Genomic DNA, 23,648 nt, shown 5'->3' on the forward strand with positions numbered 1-23,648 from the left:
CACGCTCTCATCCTGATAATGGGGAGCAGTCCGCCCCCTGAGTAGACCAACACAGCTTTGGCAAATTAGTTGATGGCATGGATAAAAATTGATGGGTACCTGAAGATTTTTTTAAACAATGTCATTGGGACTGGGTTTTGCGTTTAACTCTATTATTGTCTGGTGCTGCCCTGGAGACCCTCCAGGCTTTCCCCGCCACGGATGGCAATGACTACAGACACATTAAAGCCATATAACTCACACAGTATGCCCTCACCCTAGAAGCATGTTTAGGACAGAGTAGCGCCGCCACCGGGAATCCTACATGCAGTTTGCGTCCCACATCGCTTTGCATGGGACAGTGAGTGGAGGGATGTGGTGCCACAAAAGTACCACTCTTTACTGGACTTTGTTTTTAAAGAACAGTTATTGCAGCTGTGTCCACCGGACTTGAGAGTGAATTATGTGGATGCTGCTAACATGGCTGATGAATTTGTCACCAGTCAGACACTGATGTGCAAGAAAGGGGCTACCCCAGAAACAGCCACGGGAGCCAAAAGCACACCACAGTTGAAAGGCAAAACTACAGCAGATGGAAGTGCACACAAAGCTGCAGAATTTAAACATGAGGAGGTGGCTACCAGTGCAACAAGACTGGTCACAAAGCCAGACTGTCCGAACCGTCACAAGTCAGGTACCCCTTCACAGGGGGCAACACTCTCCAGCTGCAAAGCCAGTCACCAGCATTCGAGGGGCACCCACAGAGGAGAAGAGTGCAACTGTCCAACCAGCCCAGCGAGAGACTTCGATGGAAGATCCTACACCTGCAGCCAGTGAAACAGCAGCAGAGACAGGGGACATCAGATTGCACCGGTCGGGTCGCAATCCAACAAGCAAAAGCATTTCCACACAGTGATCATCGGAGATTGCCAAGCAGCCGGCTTGCTCAACTCCGATGCCACTGTTAACCTTGTCCGACCTGATATGGTCCGGCCAGAGGATCTGCTCCCGGCACCAGAATGCAGCCGACTATGCCAGACGAAGGACCTTGGTCCATCCAGGGTGCCCAGGTATTCCTTGATTGGGGTGCTGGACGTGATATGGGGGTATTGCCCAGGTTAGATACTGGAAGTGCACCTCGGTAATGACTTGGGGCACGTTACTTGTGTTTTAACAGTGGGATTAGCTCCTGTTGCAGTGATGACTAGGATCCAGAGCAAAGGAATTGGACTGGGCACCAATGGAAAAATCATATTCAAGCATGTCCAATATAAAATTCAGTCCACCATGGAAAAAAATGTGTATTAACGGTCCCTGTGCCTGGGGACACAAATAAATGACAGCTGTACTATAAAAGTTCCTGGCATCCATTCTTTTACAACCTAGCTACCTCATTGCCCAGCTGCCCGAATCCAGCACCCCAAGTCAAGGCAAGTCATGCAGACTAGCCATACATACCGTTGTAATCTCCCTAGATGCCGGGCAGGGATGGTTACATTAACTTTTGCCTTTATTTAAAATTGGATGTGATACACTAATATTAGTTTCAAAACGGCTTACTGCTACATGCCATAGCCAATGACATCCCAATTGCTTTGGGCTTTTAATTTAAAAATGTTTTATGCAGATGTTCTTTTCAAGCTCCTGCAATTCAGATTGCTAGCTTCAGAGCATTGAGCCCATGTCAATCCAAACACAAGAAGAATTAGGTAGTTCATTATTAGACTGTGATTGTCAGATCAGAGCACTATGATGAAAACCCCTATTGAGGTCAATAGGGGTTTCCAGGTATAAAAGGCCAGAACAGACTTTATTGAATTAACCCCCTCAATGTTCTAGGTTACATCTAAGCACTCGAGTGAAGTAATAATTTTTTTCCTGTTATGTGCCTGCTACATTGGTCATCAATTATGTGTTTTGGAATGTTTGGATCAAATATTTGCTAGAAAACCACTTTTGATTATTTTGTAGTCGACGTTAAAATCATCAACACTATTTTTCCCTCTTGTTTTTTTTTTTTTTTATACATGTAAAGCGGTGATAATGTATAATTCTACATTCTTACCTAAGCTGGCAATCATTTGGTGCTCCCGTTATAAATCCTGATTGTGTGCCTTTCAGTTTCAATCAATCCTTCAGTGAGTGTAACTCAGCAGCTTCAATGTATCTTTACCCTTTATGGCTGTGCCTTCCTGTACTTGTGCAAAGTAACCTTATCTATTGTTACAGTTCACAGCTCAAACTGCTGGGAACATTGGCAAAAAATTATAAACAGGAGAGTGTTGCAAAGATCTGGCACTGCTTGGGAGGTGAGCAAAAATCTGCTATAGAATCCAAACGTATACTTTGAATTAAACAAACAAAAACAATTTAAAGTCACCATTATCCAATACCACAAAACCAATTTATTAATAAAAACTACATTAGATTTCATATGTGTTTTAAGGCCTAAACGTTGGCCATAAAAAAAAAATTAAAAAAAACACAATGGCTCTTAACAATAAACATTACATGCACTTTATTATTTTAAGACAAAAATGAGCCTAGCCTGCTGAAATACTTTATCAAATTATGTTAAAACAGGTGCAAGGAGAGGAGGGATTACACATTCAAATAACACTGTTTCACTTCATGGTCAGGTACAATATAGTGTCAGTGGGTTCTAGTCTAGCTGATGGTTCGTAAAAACAGAACTCAGAATTTGGATCAGTTTAAGTCGGGGGTTCTCAGCTCCAGTTCTCAAGAGAACCCTCCTCTCCTCACAATTGCACCACTTATGCCATGAAACAGTAGTGTATATGTATCACACAGGTTCCACAAACTAGTTCCAATCTGTACATCACCACCAAGTGAGGTCATGTAAATAAACGCCATTTCTTTCACTTCCATCATATTCTCTTAAAAGTTTTATCCATGTTTACAGCTAAGACACTATTGAGTCTTTTTTGCTTCACTATACCATTACTTTGTGCGTCTGGTCTAAATCTTCAGAGGAAATCTAACTTAGAAATATGTTTTGTAACCTTTTTTTTTAGTCTGATAGTCACCTCTGAAAATACAAAAAATACTTTATACATAACCCTATTTTGATAGTCTGTTTTCTTCTGATGTAAATGTAATATGTCTGCAATTTTACATACAGTAAATTTACAACAAAATCAGGAATGAGACCATCTTATTCTTCATCTAGTGTACATGTCCAGCTTTTTCTTATAGTAGATCTCCCCGAGAGACCTTAAAAACGCACCAGAGCAGGAAGGTCAGCTGGACAGAGTAAGGAAAGGCCTAAACAGTTCATCCACCACACATTTTTCTTCAGATGTTTCATTTTTTAACAGAATAATCTAAAAGGGGGAAAGGAAAAAAAAGTAAATAAAAAAAAAAAATCACATACATGTTCTTAAAGGATCAGTTTCCCCTACATAATTTCTATAGGAAGCAGGGTGTTTCCAGAGCTGAACCGCATTCAATTTCAGTTCCTGTGACCCCCTGGTTCCCAAGAAAGACGCTGGGTTCCCCTCTCCAAAAATAAAATATGAAGGTATAAATCTCTGGGGCTTCCTATGGGACCGCAAATGTCATGACCCTGGGGATTTAAACCTCCACGAAGTGCTGGCATCCCCTTTCCCCTGTATATACATACATACATACATATACATCTCGTGAGCCAAGAGGTCCCCAGAGCTGATATTAATGTAGTTCAGCCCTGGTAACTATAGAAATAAATTAAAAGAAGTTAACATCCTAAAAAAAAAAAAGTCCCTACTGGATGTTTTCTACTGTAGCCTGATTCTAGAGGTTAACATTGACACTTACATTTCTTTTGCAGAGTGCACTGTGGGTGCTATATAAAACAAAGTTATACATACATTTCTGCCTCCTCCAATTAAGGTTGTTCTTTAACCACGTAAATGAATGGAAATGGTTTTGATGGGGAAAATAAAAACAATTGAGCTATATTATGTTATATGCATAACAATGTTATGAAGTGCTTCACAATTTTTACAACTTTAGTATACACAGATACCGTACAGCGAATATAATAATACAGATGGATAAGTGCATAAAGAAATGTAACAGCTACATTAAAATACAGACTCCTCATCTGTTACATGGAACCAATAGGTTTCAACTGTTGACAGGTACAGTACAGTATGCTGCTCTGCTTCATCTCCTTTGCATGCAAATATTAGCAATACCAACTGCTATCATAGGTATGAGGTCAGATTACAATTAACAAACATCTGTCTTCTGTAACTCATGTGTTAATTCACCTGTGTCTGGAGAGTTTTATTGTAGCCAGCAGCCTACCTAAAATCTATATATTTAGAGACACAGGGTTAGCAGAAGTGCTTACTTTAACTGGCAATATGTAAGTAGCAATACAATATAGCGGCAGTGGATATTCACAGTTGAGTGCAAATAGCCGCACGGCTATTCGCACTCAGTAGAAAATAAAATGGAAAAAAATAAACATCCAAGCCAGGAATCGAACCGTGGTCCACTATGCTAATGGCCTGGAGCATAAGCACTGAGCTATAAGACTTAAAAAAAATTTCAAGTGAATAAAGACACAGAAACCTACTGACATTACAGTGTTCACAACAGCTCGGCTATTCGCACTCAGTAGGAAATGAAATGGAAACAAAATAAACACTCCCCTATTGACATTCTATACCCCGTGCATCTGTAATCAGCGCGGCTTTAGGCTGAGTCCCCAGTCAGCACTGTGGCATGCGCGCGGCGCATGCACAGGCCTAGACCGCGGTCTGAGGGGAGAGAGAACATTTGCGATGGGAGGGGGCGTGGCGGTAGGTTTGCGGGGGCGTGGCCATGAGGTCCCGCGGCTGGTTCGCCCTCATTGGCTGAACCGCCGGCGGGGGCGTGGCCACGCCTCCGTCGCAAATGCCAATCTCAAATTCCCCTTCCTGCCTGGGGAAAGGTGCGCAACACAGTAGGGACTGGGACGGAAGTAACTGGGTGGGCGGGGCTTGATCGCACAGGCGTGCGCTGTAGTAGTTACTGGGAACGCAGCCTTAGGAGCCGCTTTCGCATGCGTGCGGAGACGTGTGTAAATGCAGGCGACAGGCAAGTTTAAATATACGCGCTGAGGGGAGAGGAGGAGCGGTCACGTGACAGCAAACATCCAATGGGGATGAGGGACTAGACCCGCCTCCCGCCACACCTCCGCCACGCCCCCAAAGCGCGCTCACTGCCTCACCTGTCAGGCCACAAAAAAGCACCAGCTTCTGGAGGCGAGGCAGAGCAGGAGCGCGGCCCGAGGCACCATGCCCGAGTCCTTAGGCCTCGGGCATGGTCATCGCTTAGGCGCTGACCCGTGCTGAGGCACGCTGCTGAGCCCCTGCAGCTGCAATGAGAGCGGCTTTAGCAGGGGCTCGCGCACGCTTCCGCACGCCTGCGGAAGCGTGTCTTAAGAAATCTTTCGTTTCTTAGCTTGCCGGAGCGCAGGGCCGATCACGTGAACGGTTCGCCCAATGAGGGCGAACCAGCTCCGTGACGTCACTGGCCCGCCCCCAGACGGCGCGCGCTATAAGGCCAGGGAAAGCACCGCTTTCCCTCAGCCTCAGCGTGCCTTTCGCATGTCTTCAGTCTCTATGGACTAAGCCTTAGGCTGCGGCCTGAGAGGGAGCGTGGCGTGCTGGCACACGAGCGCTGCCCCCTTGCTCGGCCGTGCAATTTGTGGCTAGGTGCACGCTCATCTGTGGGTGCGGCCACAACGGCACTGAGCTGGTTCGCCCTCATTAGGTAAACCGCTTACGCCGTGGCTGCACCTTCAGCGTGAAGGTGCGTACTGGGCCATTCCCCATTGAGAGGCGGTGCCTACATGCACAGCGCACACCGAGCAGTGCGCTGTGGCAGTGACTGGGACCGCCGCGCCTACCTAAGCGGTTCACCTAATGAGGGCGAACCAGCTCAGTGCCGTTGTGGCCGCGCCCACAGATGAGCGTGCACCTAGCCACAAATTGCACGGCCGAGCAAGGTGGCAGCGCTCGTGTGCCAGCACGCCACGCTCCCTCTCAGGCTGCAGCCTAAGGCTTAGTCCATAGAGACTGAAGACATGGGGAGGCACGCTGAGGCTGAGGGAAAGATTGTGCTGCATCTGGGTTCTTTCCACACCTGGCTTGTGCAACGTAGAGGGAAGGGTGACAAACATCACCCCTGAAGCGCACCAGGTTAATTTCCTGGACCTTAGATCTGAGAGCACCATGTTAACAGCAAACAGCAAATACCAGTGCTACAGCCGCCCGAGCGTGCAAACGGTGCCCTGCAATTCATGTCATCAGTGGACACGAGGAAGTGACCCACGTGCAGGGGAGACCACACTGGAGAGTCAACGTGACGTTCAGCATCTGTCATTTCTCTGTGCTGGGATTGTCCCAAAATGCCGGCTTTCACTGCCGGATTGCAAGTGGCTTATTATTTGCACAGTGAATATTCTTAATACTTCACTACTGTACGTTCTGCTTTTTTAATTTTACTTTTCAGAACATTGAATACACCTGGATACCCACCACTTAAAGATTTTTTTTTTCCCGCCTTGGATTCAAAGCCAATCTGTGAACTCAGTTTCCACAGTTGCATAGCACAACATCACTTAAAATCGATCACACCTGGTAATTTGTCTCACTGGTAGCTCTTATCCAAAAGGTAATTATTTTATTTCAACTGAGATAGATAGATATTTGAATATATATATATATATATATGAAAATATATATATATATATATATATATATATATATATGAATATATATATACAGGCATACCCCGCTTTAAGTACACTCACTTTAAGTACACTCGCGAGTAAGTACATATCGCCCAATAGGAAAACGGCAGCTCGCGCATGCGCCTGCCATCACGTCCTGAACTGCAATACCGGCTCCCTGCCTGTACCGAAGCTGTGCACAAGCGGGGAGACTATAGAGCCTGTTACAAATGCGTTATTTACATCAGTTATGCACGTATAAGACGATTGCAGTACAGTCCATGCATCAATAAGTGGGAAAAGGTAGTGCTTCACTTTAAGTACATTTTCGCTTTACATACATGCTCCGGTCCCATTGCGTACGTTAATGCGGGGTATGCCTGTATATATATATATATATATATATATATATATATATATATATATATATATATATATATATATATATATATATATATATATATATATATATATATATATATATATATATATATATATATATATATATATATATATATATATGAAATATAAATATATATATGAAATATAAATATATATATATATGAAATATAAATATATATATATATGAATATATGAAATATAAATATATATGAATATATGAAATATAAATATATATATATATATATGAATATATGAAATATAAATATAAATATATGAATATATGAATATATGAAATATAAATATATATATATATGAATATATATATATAAATATATGAAATATAAATATATAAATATATGAAATATAAATATATAAATATATGAAATATAAATATATAAATATATGAAATATAAATATATAAATATATGAAATATAAATATATAAATATATGAAATATAAATATATATATATGAAATATAAATATATATATATGAAATATATATATATATATATATATATATATATATATATATATATATATATATATATATATATATATATATATATATATATATATATATATATATATATATATATATATATATATATATATATATATATATATATATATATATATATATATATATATATATATATATATATACACACACACACACACTTTTCTAAATGACTATGTAAGGATTTTTTTATTTCAAAAGTTGTTTTTGATTTAGAGCAGGGGTTCTTAACCTATAGTCCATGGACCCTCGGGGGGTCTGAAGCAGGTCCAGGGGGCCAGTGATGGCCTCATATTTCTGTCACTCACTGTATCCTTTCCAGAGTTCGTTTTGTTAAATTAATGCATTTTTATGAAAATATATTATGCATCAGTGTGAGGTAAATACTTTATTAAAGGGGTCCGTAGGTTTAAAATAATGAAATATTTTTTTTTTAAAGTTAAGAACTAATGATTTGGAGTAAGATTGAATTCGTCATCAATATGCTACAAACCTTTCCATTGATGGGAAAAGTCCTCTTGCTGCACCCAAACCAGTATGGAAAGTCAAAGAGCGCATCACTGTGGTAATTAAATTTGAAAGTGGTGTTTTGCCAATCAGGAGTGATTGCATGAGAATCAACTGGGAGAGTGAAACCTTCCTCTTGTGTCCATTTTAACAGGGCATCTGCAACATCAATCTAAGAGAAGGAAGGGGAGATCAGCATCATTCATGTGCAATAATGAATGGAGCCATCAAAACAAAATAAAACAGTGGTACTAAACAGATCAGGAGTTCTATGCATTTGCGAATATCAAATATCCACCAATGAAATATGTAGGAGACCTGACATTTACAGAGCACCATTTTCACACTTTATAAAGCCATAGAAATTAACAAAATATAAGAAACAAAAGCAGCAAACCCTTGGAGAGACACACGCATGCACCTTAATGAACTAACCATTTGACTGCATTCACACCATGGTGTGACAATATAAACAGTACATTGCAGACTGTGGTTCATTACTAAATGACAGCAACAAATAATTGCCTGCTTTTGAATAAAACAGATTCCATATATACAGCTCATAGCTCTACCAAGGCCCGTTTTATAGTGCCTGGCGCGCTACGCCGTGCGCACGGAATTTTAGTTGGCCGACATTAGTCAGCCTTTCTATAATGGCGCCGCGCATGGCAAGGAGAGTAGAACCGGCCAACAAAGGGAAAGACAAAAAAAAAAAAAAAAAAAAACGCGCCGCTACTGCCGCTGAATATTAAGGCCTAGGACATAGTACATTCAGCGTCGCTGAGGTGAGCTGAGCCGCGCTGAGCAGATGCACAAAGCCCCTGCATCTGTAATCAGCGCGGCTATAGTTTCTCCCTCCGCATACGCGCTGATGCATGCGGAGGCTGAGAAACTTGGGACACCCAAGTTTGAAATTTGCCGCTCGGGGAAGTAGTGGAGCGGTCACGTGACCGCTCCCGTCCAATGGGAGCGGGGGACTAGCCCCGCCTCCAGGCACGCCTCCGCTCAGCCTCCGCAGCACGCTCACTGCAAGGACAGGAAAAGCATAATTTTCAGCAGGCGAGGCAGAGCAGGAGCGCGCCTCAAGGCCACTATGTCCCAGGCCTAAGTATATGAGTGACATACACACGTCTGTAAAAGGTTTATTGCAATGTACTCTATGAATATAGGAAGATTTTAAATAAATTGCATTACATGAACAAACTGTGCAGTGAAACATTGAGTGAAAATGGAATCCGTTTTATTCAAAAGCTGGCAATGACTTGGAACTGTACTTTAATAATTGACCACAGCCTGCAATGTACTTACTGTTGTATATTGTCACACAAGGGTGTTAATGCGATCAAATGGATAGTTCATTAAGGTGTGATATTGCAGCCCTAAAACTAAAATGCTCAGTGCTATTTTCTTTTATAACAGAAAACAGCTATTTTGTTCAAGTGTTAAAACATTGCCCCACCTGCCTCTACCTGGCTTCATGTAAATCAGCAGTGAAGGCCAATTATTCACACTGTATGTAGCGAAAGGCATTTGTCCAAACGCCAGCCAATTTGCCCCAGCAGAGAGATTCTCACAAGGTGCTAAAAATAATCATTTTTCTATTTTCCTTAAATGTTTTTTTTTTCCCCAGCCCATTGCAAGCCAATGGAAGCTGAAAAGAGTGTCCCGTGGGTTTTTTTTTAAAAACAAAAATGTACCTGAAAAATCTGTGTTGGCGTCTATATCGTGAGGATAGAAGGCAAAAGTAATCAGAACAGCATACTTACTAACTCCGTATTAGGGAGACTATTCTAAATTTATTGGGGGAGGGGGGTGGGGGGGAGGGGAGAAGGGGGAAATTGATGTTCTCCTTAAAAACCATACCCTCAAATCAGTGGAAATCTCAGCATTGTTCTTTGAAACCCATGAAAATATTTAACATATTACATATATTACATAGTTACATAGTAGATGAGGTTGAAAAAAGACGTACGTCCATCAAGTTCAACCTATGCTAAATTTAGACAACAGATACTTTATCCTATATCTATACTTACTTATTGATCCAGAGGAAGGCAAACAAAAAACCCCATTAAGGGGAAAAATTAATTCCTTCTTGACTCCAAGAATTGGCAATCGGATTAATCCCTGGATCAACATCCTTCCATGTATACGTATTTGGTATATCCCTGTATACCTTTCCCATCTAAAAAGATGTCCAACCTTTTTTGAACAAATCTATTGTATCTGCCATCACAGTCTCCATGGGTAACGAATTTCAAATTTGAACTGCCCTCACTGTAAAGAACCCTTTCCGTTGTTGCTGGTGAAATTTCCTTTCCTCCAAACTAAAGGGGTGGCCCCAAGTCCTTTGTATTGCCCGTGGGATGAATAGTTCTTTTGAAAGCTCCTTGTATTGTCCCTGAATATATTTGTATATAGTTATCATTTCCCCTCTTAGATGCCTCTTTTCTAATGTAAATAAATCTAATTTAGCTAGCCTCTCCTCATAAGTTAGATTGTCCATCCCCTTTATTAATTTGGTGGCTCTTCTCTGCACTCGCTCTAGTTCCATAATGTCTTTTCTTAGGATTGGTGCCCAAAATTGTACTCCATATTCAAGGTGTGGTCTTACTAATGCTTTGTAAAGGGGCATAATTATGTTTACTTCCCTGCCATCCATTGCCCGTTTGATACAAGATAAGATCTTGTTTGCCTTTGCAGCTACTGCATGACATTGGGCACTATTGTTAAGCCTGCTGTCTACAAGCACTCCTAAATCCTTCTCCATCAAGGATTCCCCCAATATATCTCCATTTCATTTGTAAGTCGCCTTTTTATTCTTGCATCCCAAATGCATAACCTTACATTTATCTGTATTAAACCTCATCTGCCATTTACCTGCCCACGTTTCCAGTCTCTCCAAGTCCTTCTGAAGAGAAATTACATTCTGCTCTGATTCTATTACCTTACACAGTTTAGTATCATCAGCAAAGATGGAGACTTTGCTCCCGATCCAAACCTCAAGGTCATTAATAAACAAGTTAAAAAGCAGGGGTCCCAGTACCGATCCCTGAGGTACTCCACTCACGACTTTAGCCCAACCTGAAAAAGTTCCATTTATGACAACCCTCTGTTATCTGTCCTTTAACCAGTTTTCAATCCAGGTGCATATATTATTACTGAGTCCAATTTTCTTTATTTTGTACACCAACCTCGTGTGAAACCGTATGAAAAGCCTTTGCAAAATCTAAGTAGACCACATCAACTGCATTACACAGGTCTAAATTCCTACTTACCTCCTCAAAGAAATAAATAAGGTTAGTTTGGCAAGATCTATCCTTCATAAATCCATGCTGACTATTACTAATAATTTTGTTTTCCATTAGGTATTCCTGAATATTATCCCGTATTAAACCTTCAAGTAGTTTCCTTACTATTGAAGTCAGGCTTACAGGTCTGTAATTTCCCGGTTGTGATCTAGCTCCCTTTTTAAATATAGACACCATATCTGCTTTACGCCAATCTTGTGGTACTGAGCCTGTGGAAATAGAGTCCTTGAATATTAAATATAATGGTTTTGCTATTACTGAGCTTAACTCCTTGAGAACTCTTGGATATATGCCATCGGGGCCAGGTGCCTTATTTACTTTAATGTTTTCAAGTCACTTATGAACTTCTTCCTCAGTTAACCAATTGTTAATTAATATGGAGGTTGTAGCTTCCTCCTGCGGCACTACTATTGAACTTTTTTCTTCCCTGGTAAACACAGAGGCAAAGAATTTGTTTAATACCTCAGCTTTTTCCTTATCTCCAATAATCTGCCTACCCATCTCGCACTGAAAGGGTCAGTGAACAGTCCATCAACTGGTTGCAAACAGTGAAAAATCATCACTATGTGTAATATGCTTGTCATCTTATACACATTGTGCCAGTCCTAGTTTAGTCTGAAGGTATTCAGGGACTGGAGCCCATTTTTTCTGCCAAGCTGTGTATTAAGAATTTGCATTCTTAATACTGGAAAAAACTGGACGGTGAAAATTAGCATTCTTCATTATAGATCCTACTGTATATAGTCCTAGTTATGTCAACTCATATCCCTATCCTCCCCTTATGTTCCAGAATATTTTGATTCATGCTATTTTTAATAATAAAAGTCCATCAAGTATCCATATACCATCTTAGCCTGCGGCCCCAGTGCCTGCGCTGCACACGCGCCCGCGAGGCTGGCGGCGTGTGCAGCTGAAATTCCCGGTCTGCAGGGGGGGGGGGGGGTGACAGGGGCACGGCCATGACATCATCCGGCAGGTTCGCCCTCATTGGCTGAACCGCCGGGGGCGTGGCCTAGCGCTCCGTCGCCATTTCCATGTGTTCCAATGGAAATGTTTAAATTATTTATAAACATGATGGGGAGGGATTTAAAAATCAGTGATCCTACATAGTTAACCCATTAAGGATGTTAAACCCTTCTACCAAGTAGTCCCCAAAGGGCACTACATCAACATTTAACCTATTGGAGCAGCCGGCCTCAGACAGTTAGATAGAGGGTCCTCCCCGCACCCCTCTGGAAATCTATAAAACCAGGACTTGAGGACCAGACATTTAATGAATGAACCGCAACCTGTCTGGCAATGAATAGCTACAGTACGTCCCATCCTGTATTGTATCTTTTCTTGTGTTTGGTCTCAACCTTAATGGGAGTTTTTCCCCCCTTTTTTGTAACTGAAGCGCTTAGAGTCCCTTTGGGAGAAAAGCACTATATAGGACTAAAGTTATTATTACTGACAATTGACCCATACGTATTGTATGTCTTTATGATATGATATGTAAACACCAGTGACACTGAGCAATACTTTGAAGGGTAGAAAATTCATCCTATGGAATTGAAGTCATTAGCCATCTCCATGTAACCTCTTTACAATGTAACAGCTATTGATTCATTTGGTCCCAATACCTCACATGTAACTTTTCTTAAAGGGCCAGTTGATATAAAATGTGAAAATAATTTAACCAGCTTTGAAAGTTTCAGTTACCCCTAAAGTGAAACATATTTGCTTCCTGTGGATGCGTTTGGTTTTCTTTCGGTCATATGTAGTTCATTCTTAACAGATACTTTGTATGCTGCACAGACCTGTTTAAGTAGTAATGGCAAATACGTTATAGAAATGCAGGGGGGGGGGGTTGGAGAAGTGTAGCACAATCTAATCAGAAACATTAAGAGGCAGCAAAAAACAATTACAAAATGAAACAAATAAAGTTACCAGAGCATTTGGATACTGGAGAAATACAAATAGCTAAAGATTGTTACATCGGTCTGTTTTTCATTCTGAATGGTGCCAAATCATCTACCTTTAACTCATTAAACTTGTCACTGCCATTCGCACCAGTCCTAGGACAGAACGTATCTTTAACTCTTCCAGGCTTCCAATTAACCCATATCTTTTGTAACGAATATACAAATAACCATCTCCTTGTAACATTAGGCTGAGGCCCCGCTGCACGCGCATGCATGGCCGTCAATGCGTGCAAGTCACTGCACCGCGATCTGCAGGGAACTTTATTTTTGTGCGGGGGGCGTGGCCAAAACGGGTCGGGGGGTTCGGCCATTGAGCCCGGGGAGAGGGGTGGAGGTGGTGGGTCCGCAGGAGAGGGAGGGGGGGAGGGGGGTCATACAAGGGGGCAGATTGATCGGGCTGTAAAGTCCCCCCCATGCCCCGGGCTGTGCGACACACACACCCACCTTTTGGAGGTGGGGGAAGCTCGGACAGCCCCAGCCCCCGGTGCTAATAGGCTTACCAGCACACCACGGCATCGCTCAGGATCACAATCCTCTTGCATCCCCTGGCGGCCGAAGCATCACAGCACGTGTGAGCCTTGCAGTGAGGGACTGGGGCCGGCTCGGGAGGACATCATGGGAAGTGTCGAGCACGCGCGCCGCTGACCGCAGCGGTTCCTCAGCCTTACACTCTCACAATCTTGTTCTGTCCTGATTCCATATCTGCCACTTTTAACTTGGCACATTTTACCTGTAGATAATAATGCTTGAACAAGAACTAGTGGCCCACTTAATCTACTTAATTTCCCATCTGTTGTGGAACCCCAAACTCTTATTAGATCATTGGCTTTCATGGATTGTTCAGATACGCTCATGTCTGAACCAAGTATTTCAGAATCCCCAAAGCCCCTTATACAGAATGCAGTGACTGCAGGCGAAGTGCAATGTGTAGGTTTCACGTTTGGCAAAGTTCTACAGTTTCAAATCTGTTATTCAGAAAAATAAAGTTCTGTGGGAGCTGGATGAGCACAAGGCTGCTTACCATCATTTCATATTTGATCTTGTTTTTATTTCTGGCAAATAAGAATCATTTGCCTTTCATTTGTTCATGGAATTGAAGTGGTGAAAAACATTGTTTGACAGGAGTCTATTCCACGGTGTGTATTACATGTGTAGCCTCGGATCCCTTGGGCTCCAGTAACCCCCCACCCCCTTTCCTCCGCAGGTGCACGTATACGGAGGGTACGGGTGTCGCTGAAGTCAGCTGGCTACTCCGGAAGGTGGGAAGAGTGTGCAGGGAGTGCGCCGGTACTTGGGAGGCTCTGCTGCGGCCTGAGCACTCAGGGCACCGCCATTTTGTAGATCACGCATGCGCAGTGCATGAGACTAGCGTGGCGCTCATTGTGTTGCGCATGCGCAGGAGATCCCCTTAGCACTGCAGGATAGTTAGGGACACAGTGGACGCTGCAATCCCCGAGAAAAGGTCTGGGACCAGGCACCAAAGAGAAAGAGACATTACCCGGGTGGGATCACCCCTGACGTGGAGGAGCATAGATCAGCAGGATCCTTTTTGAAGCCTCTGCGGACCGGCTGCTGGAGTGCCCAGCCGGTAGTGTCTGTAAAGGGCACCAACATACCGGTACAACACAGGCGCTGATCACCCCTATAAGGGTGGGTACTTTGGGGACACTGTTGGGTTAAGTGACCAAGGGACTACGCATTACTGTGGACACAGTGTGGGATACACGGTTTTGGGAATTACTGCTGAGGAGAAAGGCCCTGCGAGGCGTGGGGTAGTTGTGGATATAAGTACTACAGTTACCAGATTGAGAGTTATACTATTCATATGCTATAGCTATTTACAGTAAAGGTTCTGCTATGTTTATCACTGTGTGTTTAATTGTGTCCTGTGAGGGGCTGCTTCCGCTCTGCTGGGATCCCTCACAGGTGGAGGCACTGCACCATAGTAAGTATAGTAAGTATATACCCCAGGCTCTCCTTGGCAGAGGCCAAGGCTCCTGGAGCCAACAGGTATAAGAGCAGCACTGGTAGCTTCCTGTCTTCTGGGGAAAACAGGGCTACACATACATAATGCAGTTACATACACAAACACATTCAACTACATCAGGTTACACATTTTACTTGCCTTTACAGTGTAGCTTTCTACAGCCACAGATGAAAGAACATAATTTAGACCACTTTCCATTTGCCGCGTAATTCTTGGGTTCTGTCCATTTATCATCAAAATGAACTGCTGCAACTCTTAAAGGGAATACATTTGCCAATTAGTTTTGTTGTTTTTTAGGTCACCCGAAAAGTTGACATTAAATTGATGCCAACAGACTTTGGAACAAATCTCAATGCATGAAGATATTTTCGGTTCTTTTACCTTCCTTGAGTCTATGTAATGTTACTTTATTTCACAAAGCAATTGAACAAATTAAGGGGGGGGGGGCACATGATTATAAAAAGACCTGGGTCTTCCGGAAAAATGCTGCAGCCAGGTTGTTAACCAACCAGACGCATTCTTGCCAAATTACACCTGTTGTCCATTCTCTGCACTGGCTAATTTATTTCAAGATTGGCTTGACATTCAAAGCACTGAGTGACCAAGGTCCCAGCTATCTGACAGCTTCTAGTTCCCTAAACTCATTTGTTCACTTCGATCTGCTGGTGAAGGGCTGCCAACAGATCTCAGAATCCCATCCACTTCCTTTGGGGCCCAAGCTTTTAGCCACACTACTCTCACTCTTTGGAACCGTCTGTCTCACATTTCAAGAAGCCCCTCTCTGGAAATTCATCAAAAACAGGCTCAAGACCCGCATTTTTACCCAGGCATTTAATAAATACAGTACGGTATCTTTCCTTTTGTCTTTTTTAGAACCTTAAACATTTTCTTCTATTTTCCTTTTTGTAATTGTGAAAGGCTTTGAGTCCCATTGAGAGAAAAGCACTATATAAATATTATGGAATTGAATAAAGATGTGGCATTGTTCATCCAAAACGGAAGAAAGTGTCTGGTGCTGTAATTGGTTGGGTTGAGAGTGCAAGTGCATGGCTCGCCATGTCCCCTCCAAGAGACACTAGGCGCAGAAGGTAAAACACCTTCATGGGATTCCTGAACACTTCTTTAAAATGTTACAGTAAAGTAACTGGGAAATTACAACTTTCAATTCTAATTACAAATGGTATGAATCATTTACATAATACATACAATACTCTCCTCCTGCCTTTTTCTTCAGGCATCTCATTATACCCTCCCTATTGCTTTTTCTGTTTGCTGTTCACTCCCTTGTAAACATTTGTTCTCTCCACGTTCCCCACTCCTAGCCACATTTCTTCATCTCTCCTTCCCTACACCTAGGCTTGTGCCCTATGCCCATACACTGCACCACCACTTACACACCTCTTACACACCTCTTTCCCAACAACTTCTACATCACTTAATAAAAAGCACCCTCACAAATCTTGTATTCACCTCGACTCTCTGCTGCTGGAGATCTCACCTAAGCCTGGACACTGACACTCTTTCCTTGCTAATGGTGTTAACCCATCTAATTTTCTACTGGCCAACCTTAAAACTCACCTCTCAAAAGAAACATCCCAATAGTTTGCACTCATGGCTACTGTTCCACAGTCACTCCTAACAACCATTGTGGCCAAACACTGCCATCTAAAGCACTTACTCTCACCTGCTATCTCTGTAAATTTCCAAACATACCACCTAGATTGTAAGCTCACCGGAGCAGGGATTTCCTTTCCTATTGTCGGACTTTGCTGCGCTTATTGTATGATTATTTCCTGTATTGTCTTTTGAAAAGCACCGGGGACACTTTCGGCACTATATAAATAAAGATCTACATACATCATATGAGTTACACAATAAAGATCACACGTCTATTCCAAGGTTAGTCTATCAACTTTTGGCTCCAGAGGCATGTGATAGATTAAACATTTATTTTAGGCTCATCTGGGTTACACATGTTGTGCAGGCTTCTCTGGCACTATAGGCTTAAACAATTGAAATTGGAGGTAGAATGTTTATGTTTGTATTAGTATGGCAAAGTAATAAGTCCATATGTCATGAACAACTCTTACCTTTTGCTTGCTGATCTGCTTTTCTCCCTCGCTGACCCGCACTCTTCTCGCAAGCAGACACAAGCATGAGAAGAAGGTCCGAAGTGAATTTCGTCCTCATGTTTGCACATCCAGCCATTGAGGTCACCCGGACAGTCCTGAAAAATAAAAACATTTTTAGTAATACGATTGTTACAAAAGCGTTTTATATAGTATATGAAAACTATTGTAAAATGCTCACCGCTCCATAATCAAACACTTCTTTTATCAGGATTTTAAAAATTATATTCTTTTTTGAAAATGTGGAACTTTTAAAAATGATTGGATATTGGATATTACTAGACAGCTTTACTGGGAGCTTTGTTCTCCACACTACTATTCTACCCTTGTTGGCCTTCACCATTAAACTCCCCCCCCCCCCACTTATCTACTGCAGTCTTTCAACATTTGTCTGCACACATTCAATAAGCAGTGGTGCCAAGCCACCAAGGGGAACCCTAAATCCCTAGATATACATATAGAACACAAGATAGGTGGCCCCACTAAAAAGATAAAGCACTCAACAAGGAGATAGTATCAAGTAGCACAAAAATAATGTATATTAAAACTGAGGGTGCTCAAAGTAAGGAACAAATGAACACAGGTAATTAAGCATGGCACACAGATGGAGGCTGAGCCAAAGCATGGAAACAAGTGAAAAAGGAGACACGGGAGGGGGTCAAATATAAAAGGGGGAAGTTACAAAAATAGATAGAAGAGAGCAAAGTTTGGGGCGAAAGCACGATCTTCAGGCCCATTCTTACAGATCCTAAACACCTGCAGTACTTCTCTGAGAGAATCAGCCTTGATGTGTTACCAGCATATACATGTAGTATAATTGGATTACACGAAAATCACATGGAGACTGTCACACTGAGGGCTGGCAGCCAAAGCTCTTTTGCATAGAAGAAATACAGATATTGGGGAATTGGCAAATTCCAGGGCAGTGTCAGGACAGCGAGCAGCAACACAGATCATGTGAGGGGAGTTACAGCTGAGATCCAGAATCAGCTAGCCCGCTGGGAGACCGCACTAGCAGACTGAAGTGCTTGCACTAGTACAGGAGTGAGAGAAGCCGTCTATCCACAATCTCCTCATGGATGTTTCACTGTTACCTGACGTTTAACATGTCCAAAACAGAATGAATCATCTTTCCCCTTCCACTGTCACCCCTTCTCCCATCTTTCTCCCTCACTCAATACCACCATCTCATGAACACACCAACACCGCTGCCTAGGGGTCACCTTTGACTGCCATCTCCTTCATTCCGCACATTCAAGTTCTCTCAGTCTTGCCGCATTCACCTCTGAAATATTGCTAGAACTCCCAGTTTTTGCACTCATGGTGCAACTAAAATCCGAATTCACCAATTTATCCTGTCCTGCCTCGATTACTGCAACCTTCGCCTAGTTGGCATTTCCCTCGTTAAACTGCCCTATCTTCAAATCCATCCAAAATGCTGCTGCCAGACTCATCTACCTCACTCAACACTCCACTTCTGCTCCAATAAACAAATCCTTACGCTGGCTTCCCATATCCTCCAGAAGCAAATTAAAACCCTAGTTCTGACTTACTCAACAATGCTGCCCCCCTTACATCTCCACCCTCATCCCCAAATATATCAAGAAACACCCCCTCCTCTCTGCAAACATCCACTTTCCCTCCTGCCTTATTACCTCCTCTCACGCCAGCCTACAAGACTTCTCCTGTGCTGCCCATTAACTCTGGAATTCCCTCCCATGTACTATCAAACTCTCCAGCAGCATTCAGACATTTAAGAACTTCCTGAAAATGCACCTTTTCAATGCAGCCTTCCTGGTATACCCCTAACATCCACCAACCCCATTAGGACCAGCAGTACAGCTGGACCAAACTCCACACTAACACCCCCTAACCATAGACCAGCTTCAATCCCACATAAGCAGCCACTCTACCTTTTGTTTCAACATTGGCCTTTATTCCCTTGATTGATTGTAATCCCTCAGGAGAAGTCCCATAGTACCTTCTGTATCAGTTTACACTTGCCTGTCCTCATTTATGTCAAGTTTATGTAAATGATGTCACTGTACCTCGCTGCAGAATATGTTGGCGCTTTACGAACAAAAAGTTAAAAAACAAAAAAATTAAAGCAATTAAGTGATTTTTTGGGGGGCTACAACGACACTTTCTTTTCCACTTTGCGAACTTTAATAGATTCTACAGCTAGAGGTCAGTGGTTCTCAACATTTTTTTCAGCAGGGGTACCCCTGGAGGATTCTCTCAGGGAAGCCCTGCTCGTCAAACCTCACTCACCCATTCTTGTTCACATGCAACACGCACACACACACACCCCATTTCCCCCTCATACCATACCCGCACCCCTTTTCTTAGTCAAACCACACAACTCACCTCGCCCTCACAAAGCACTTGCCCCCCTCCCCTGCCCAGAAAGCCAGCAAAGTATTTACCCCGGAGCCCGCAGCACCCTTGGCAGGGGATCGCAGCACCTTGGCAGAGAACCATGCCTTTCATCCCACAAGACAGGATTCTTACAATTTCAGAATTGAATCCAGATGCCAACACTATTCTCCTGACAGCTGGACATTATATTGAAGTGATTTTTATTGGCATGCATGCCCAGCCAGCTTGTGTAACCACTGGTAACCTCCAGCAGAAACCTGAGTCCCAGAGAACAGACGAATGCAATTCAAGAATAGGATTTTGATGCGATTTGAATGATTGGGAAAAGGTCAGCATAATAGCAAGCAATTTTGGTAACTGTGCTACTATTTAAAGTGCGTACATACCCCCTAGGTTTTTTACTTTTGTTAATTCTAAGCAGTGATCCAAGTGCAATAGAAAGAAAAACGTGCCTGCAATGCTCTTGAAGCAGAAGCCCGCTCTGGTTACCATTTTCTTATATTGACTTTGAAAGATCTCATCTTGCTCTTTTTAAAAAAAAAGGGATGTTTTTATTTTTGCAGTCTGATGCTTTATTCGGGAGTTGAGACGGGCACTCGTTTTGGTTTGCAACAAACAATTGCCTTCAAAATATTAGGTAAAAATGGTACTATTTTCAGCAAATATTTTCAAAAAGGTGCATTAAAAATACCTATGTTCTCTGCACATTGGTCATGTGGAATTTGTCTGTGTGCAAAGAGTTGGCAAAAACTGCAAATTTCACATGGTTTGCACATCTCTATTCAGGAGACAGGAGCAGCTGAAATATTAAGTGTCCCGGAGGTCAAATGGAGCTCTACCCCGAGCAGTTAATGTTAACCTCAGGTAAGAGATATAAAAAAAACAAAAAAAAAACACACTTCTGTAGTATTTGATAGTGACTTAGGGCCTCATGCAGAGAGCAGCGCCATTTACAATCTCGCAATTTTCCGGCGAAAATCACGCAAAAAAACAGCTGAAAATGGCGAGGTAGGAAAAAAGCACCATTTTTTTTTTTCTATTTGAAAATCTCGCCGCGCGGCTGGCGAGAAACTACATCTCGCCAGTCTGAAAAATATCCAAATTCAGAAAGGCGCGCTTGCCATCTAGCGGCTGTTTTTGGCACGATTTTCTTCAATTTTCTCCGCCAACTAAAGTTGGCAAGAAGCAGGAGCTCGCCGGCTATAGGGGGAAAAAAAATGCGCGATTTTTTTTCCCCCTTTCAGCTGCGCGCATCTCCTCATTTACAATTCTCCACATGCAGTAATGCTAAAAATAGCGGATTTCGCCCATTTCTGCATATGGAGAATAAAACTCTCCATTAAAGCTACTTTTTCTTAAACTCTCCAATTTATTCTAGCGCTGCTCTCTGCATAGGCCCCTTAGTTTTTATTCAACACTTCTGTAGTATTTGATAGTGACTTCGTTTTTATTCAACTTTTAAATGCTATTTTTAAATGAGTTTGAAAACATCCTCATTTCTAGAGCAGGTTTTAACCCACCTCCCAAGCAGTGCAAGATCTTTGCAACACTTGGGATAATTTGCTGCAAATATTCCCAGCAGTTTGAGCTGTAAACTGCAACAATAGATAATGTTACCTTAGTGATATACGGATACATTGTAGCTGCTGATTTACACTGATTGCGTGCCCAACATAATGGCTGCTTCAATCAGGATTTTGTGAAACCTATAACAGAAGCACCAAACGATTGCCAGCTTAGGTAAGAATGTAGAATTTTTCACATGCAAAAATTAAAAAAACAAAAAAAAAAAAAAAAAAAAAGTTTAAACTTGAAAGCATTTATTTAAAATAGTAGGGAATGATCAGGGGTTCAAGATAATAGCATTATATGAATTCTAGTAAGGGGGCAGTACTTCTTTTAAGTAGAGCAGGCGTACGCAAACTTAGCAACATGCGACCCCCCGTCTCCTCGCCGGCTCCCAACCCCCTCCCTCCCAGCTCCATGTTACGTTGCTGGAACTCCAGGTAAGTGATAAGGTGGGCCGCGCGCATTGTCAGCGCTTACCGCGCTCACGCTTGTCAGTGAGCCCCTGCAGCCGCAATGAGAGCGCCTTTAGCAGGGGCTCACACACGCTTCTGCAGGCGTGCGGAAGCGTGCCGACTTTCACCCGACAGTCGGATTTTAGTTTTCGCGCTGAAGGAAGGGGAGGGCCGGTCATGTGACCGGCAACAGCCAATGGCACTCAGTCACGTTGGCGCCGTGACGCGCTAGCCCCGCCTCACCTCCCGTCCGCCTCAAGCACGCTCGCTGACGCTCATGCCAGAACACAAAAAAGCTCCTGCTTGAGCAGGCGAGCATGAGCGTCAGCACGGCATTTCTTACCATGTCCGAGGCCTTACATGATTCCAAGCATTTATTGTAAACGCCTTTGGGGAAGCACAGGTCCTCTATCAGCTGCGCACCCCCAAGAAAATCTTGCGTTCCCTCCCCCCAAAGTAAAGTACAGAGCTTTAAACGATTTATGTAATCAAAACATTTTTTTTACCCTCTTGGCTGCAAGAGGGGGAATAATGCATTGCAAGGCAATTGACGTCAAAAATATATATTTAAAAAAAATCTAATTTCACCTGTTAGGTGCTGTCAACAAATTGCAAAGCAATTAGTTAAAATAAAAGGAAAGTTGTGGATTGGTGGCTAAGAGTCAGTAGTGCTTCTCAGCACTTCATACCAGTATACTTTCACTTCAGATTCTGTGGGGGTTATTTAGCAGAACCAAAACCAAACTTAGCAAATGAAAAACCCATCCCATCCCATTGGATTTTTCTTGTTTGATGAATCTGGTGCCTATTTGTGTAGCTGGGATAATTTGATAAATACCAGACATACTTACCGACCAAAAGCGTTCTTAAAAATAACTTTTCTACCAGCAACAGTCTCAAAGTCATCTATGAATATACAGATCCTGTCTGAGTGGGTTGTTACTGAGCTTTTCCCAGAGAGGTGCTCCACACAGATTCCACAAGGAGGTTTCATTAAAAAATCCTCAATTGCCATCAGTCCCAAGAAGAAATCAGGAGTAGGGTTTTGGGAACTCATGATGAATTATCAAAACACAAGAGGAACACAAACAAACCAGTACTTGATTTGTAATAATCTTTCCTCCCTAATATATAACACCATGCATAATCAACACAAAGCATTAAAAGCAGAAAACTTCCTTTTATAATCTAGTTCCCCCCCCCTCCCAGCCAATAGAACTCCTCCCACATTCCATGGGGAAACCTTACAGGGGAAGGGTGCAGGATTCACATTTGGGAGTTCCTACTTGTTAATTGAATAAAACACCTTCAGGCTTTGAAATAAAGAGCTGTTTCAACTTCCTAATTACTATTAAATGTGCTGTGCTGTGCTGTGACACAAGTCTGGAACCAGTAAAAACAAACAGGGGAGAAATTAAAGTGTTCACCTATCATGCATTTTTGTGTTTCTTCATAGAAATGATAGAATTTAAGGACTTACTGAAATAATTACATTTTGAACTCCTACATATATTGTAAACATATTAGAACTGGTAGTACTTTGACACTGGAATAACGTCTCAAATACAATGTAATTCAGATTTTTTTGTCAGCATTCTCTGCATAATTATATTATAAGGTGCCATTTTATAATTAGCAATATATATATATATATATATATATATATATAACAATTTACATGTTAGCACTTTAGAACATTTAAAAATCAAACTTTCTCTTTAGTG

The 23,648-nt window shown here is 42.2% G+C and overlaps 1 protein-coding gene across 1 annotated transcript; it reads right to left on the reverse strand.

Annotated features, from left to right (window-relative positions):
* Positions 1 to 2,475: 2,475 nt before the first annotated feature.
* LOC142490771 (mesenteric estrogen-dependent adipogenesis protein-like) lies at positions 2,476 to 22,981 on the reverse strand. Its single transcript, XM_075593189.1, has 5 exons — positions 22,776 to 22,981; positions 17,486 to 17,622; positions 15,534 to 15,649; positions 8,120 to 8,305; positions 2,476 to 3,323 (listed from the first exon to the last, which is right to left on the reverse strand). Exons 1-5 carry the CDS (start codon positions 22,979 to 22,981, stop codon positions 3,240 to 3,242), a joined length of 729 nt encoding a protein of 242 aa, XP_075449304.1. The 3' UTR covers positions 2,476 to 3,239.
* Between the last annotated feature and the right edge of the window lie 667 nt (positions 22,982 to 23,648).

The sequence above is a fragment of the Ascaphus truei genome, chromosome 3 (assembly GCF_040206685.1).
Source record: "Ascaphus truei isolate aAscTru1 chromosome 3, aAscTru1.hap1, whole genome shotgun sequence".
NCBI classification, from domain to species: Eukaryota; Metazoa; Chordata; class Amphibia; order Anura; family Ascaphidae; genus Ascaphus; species Ascaphus truei.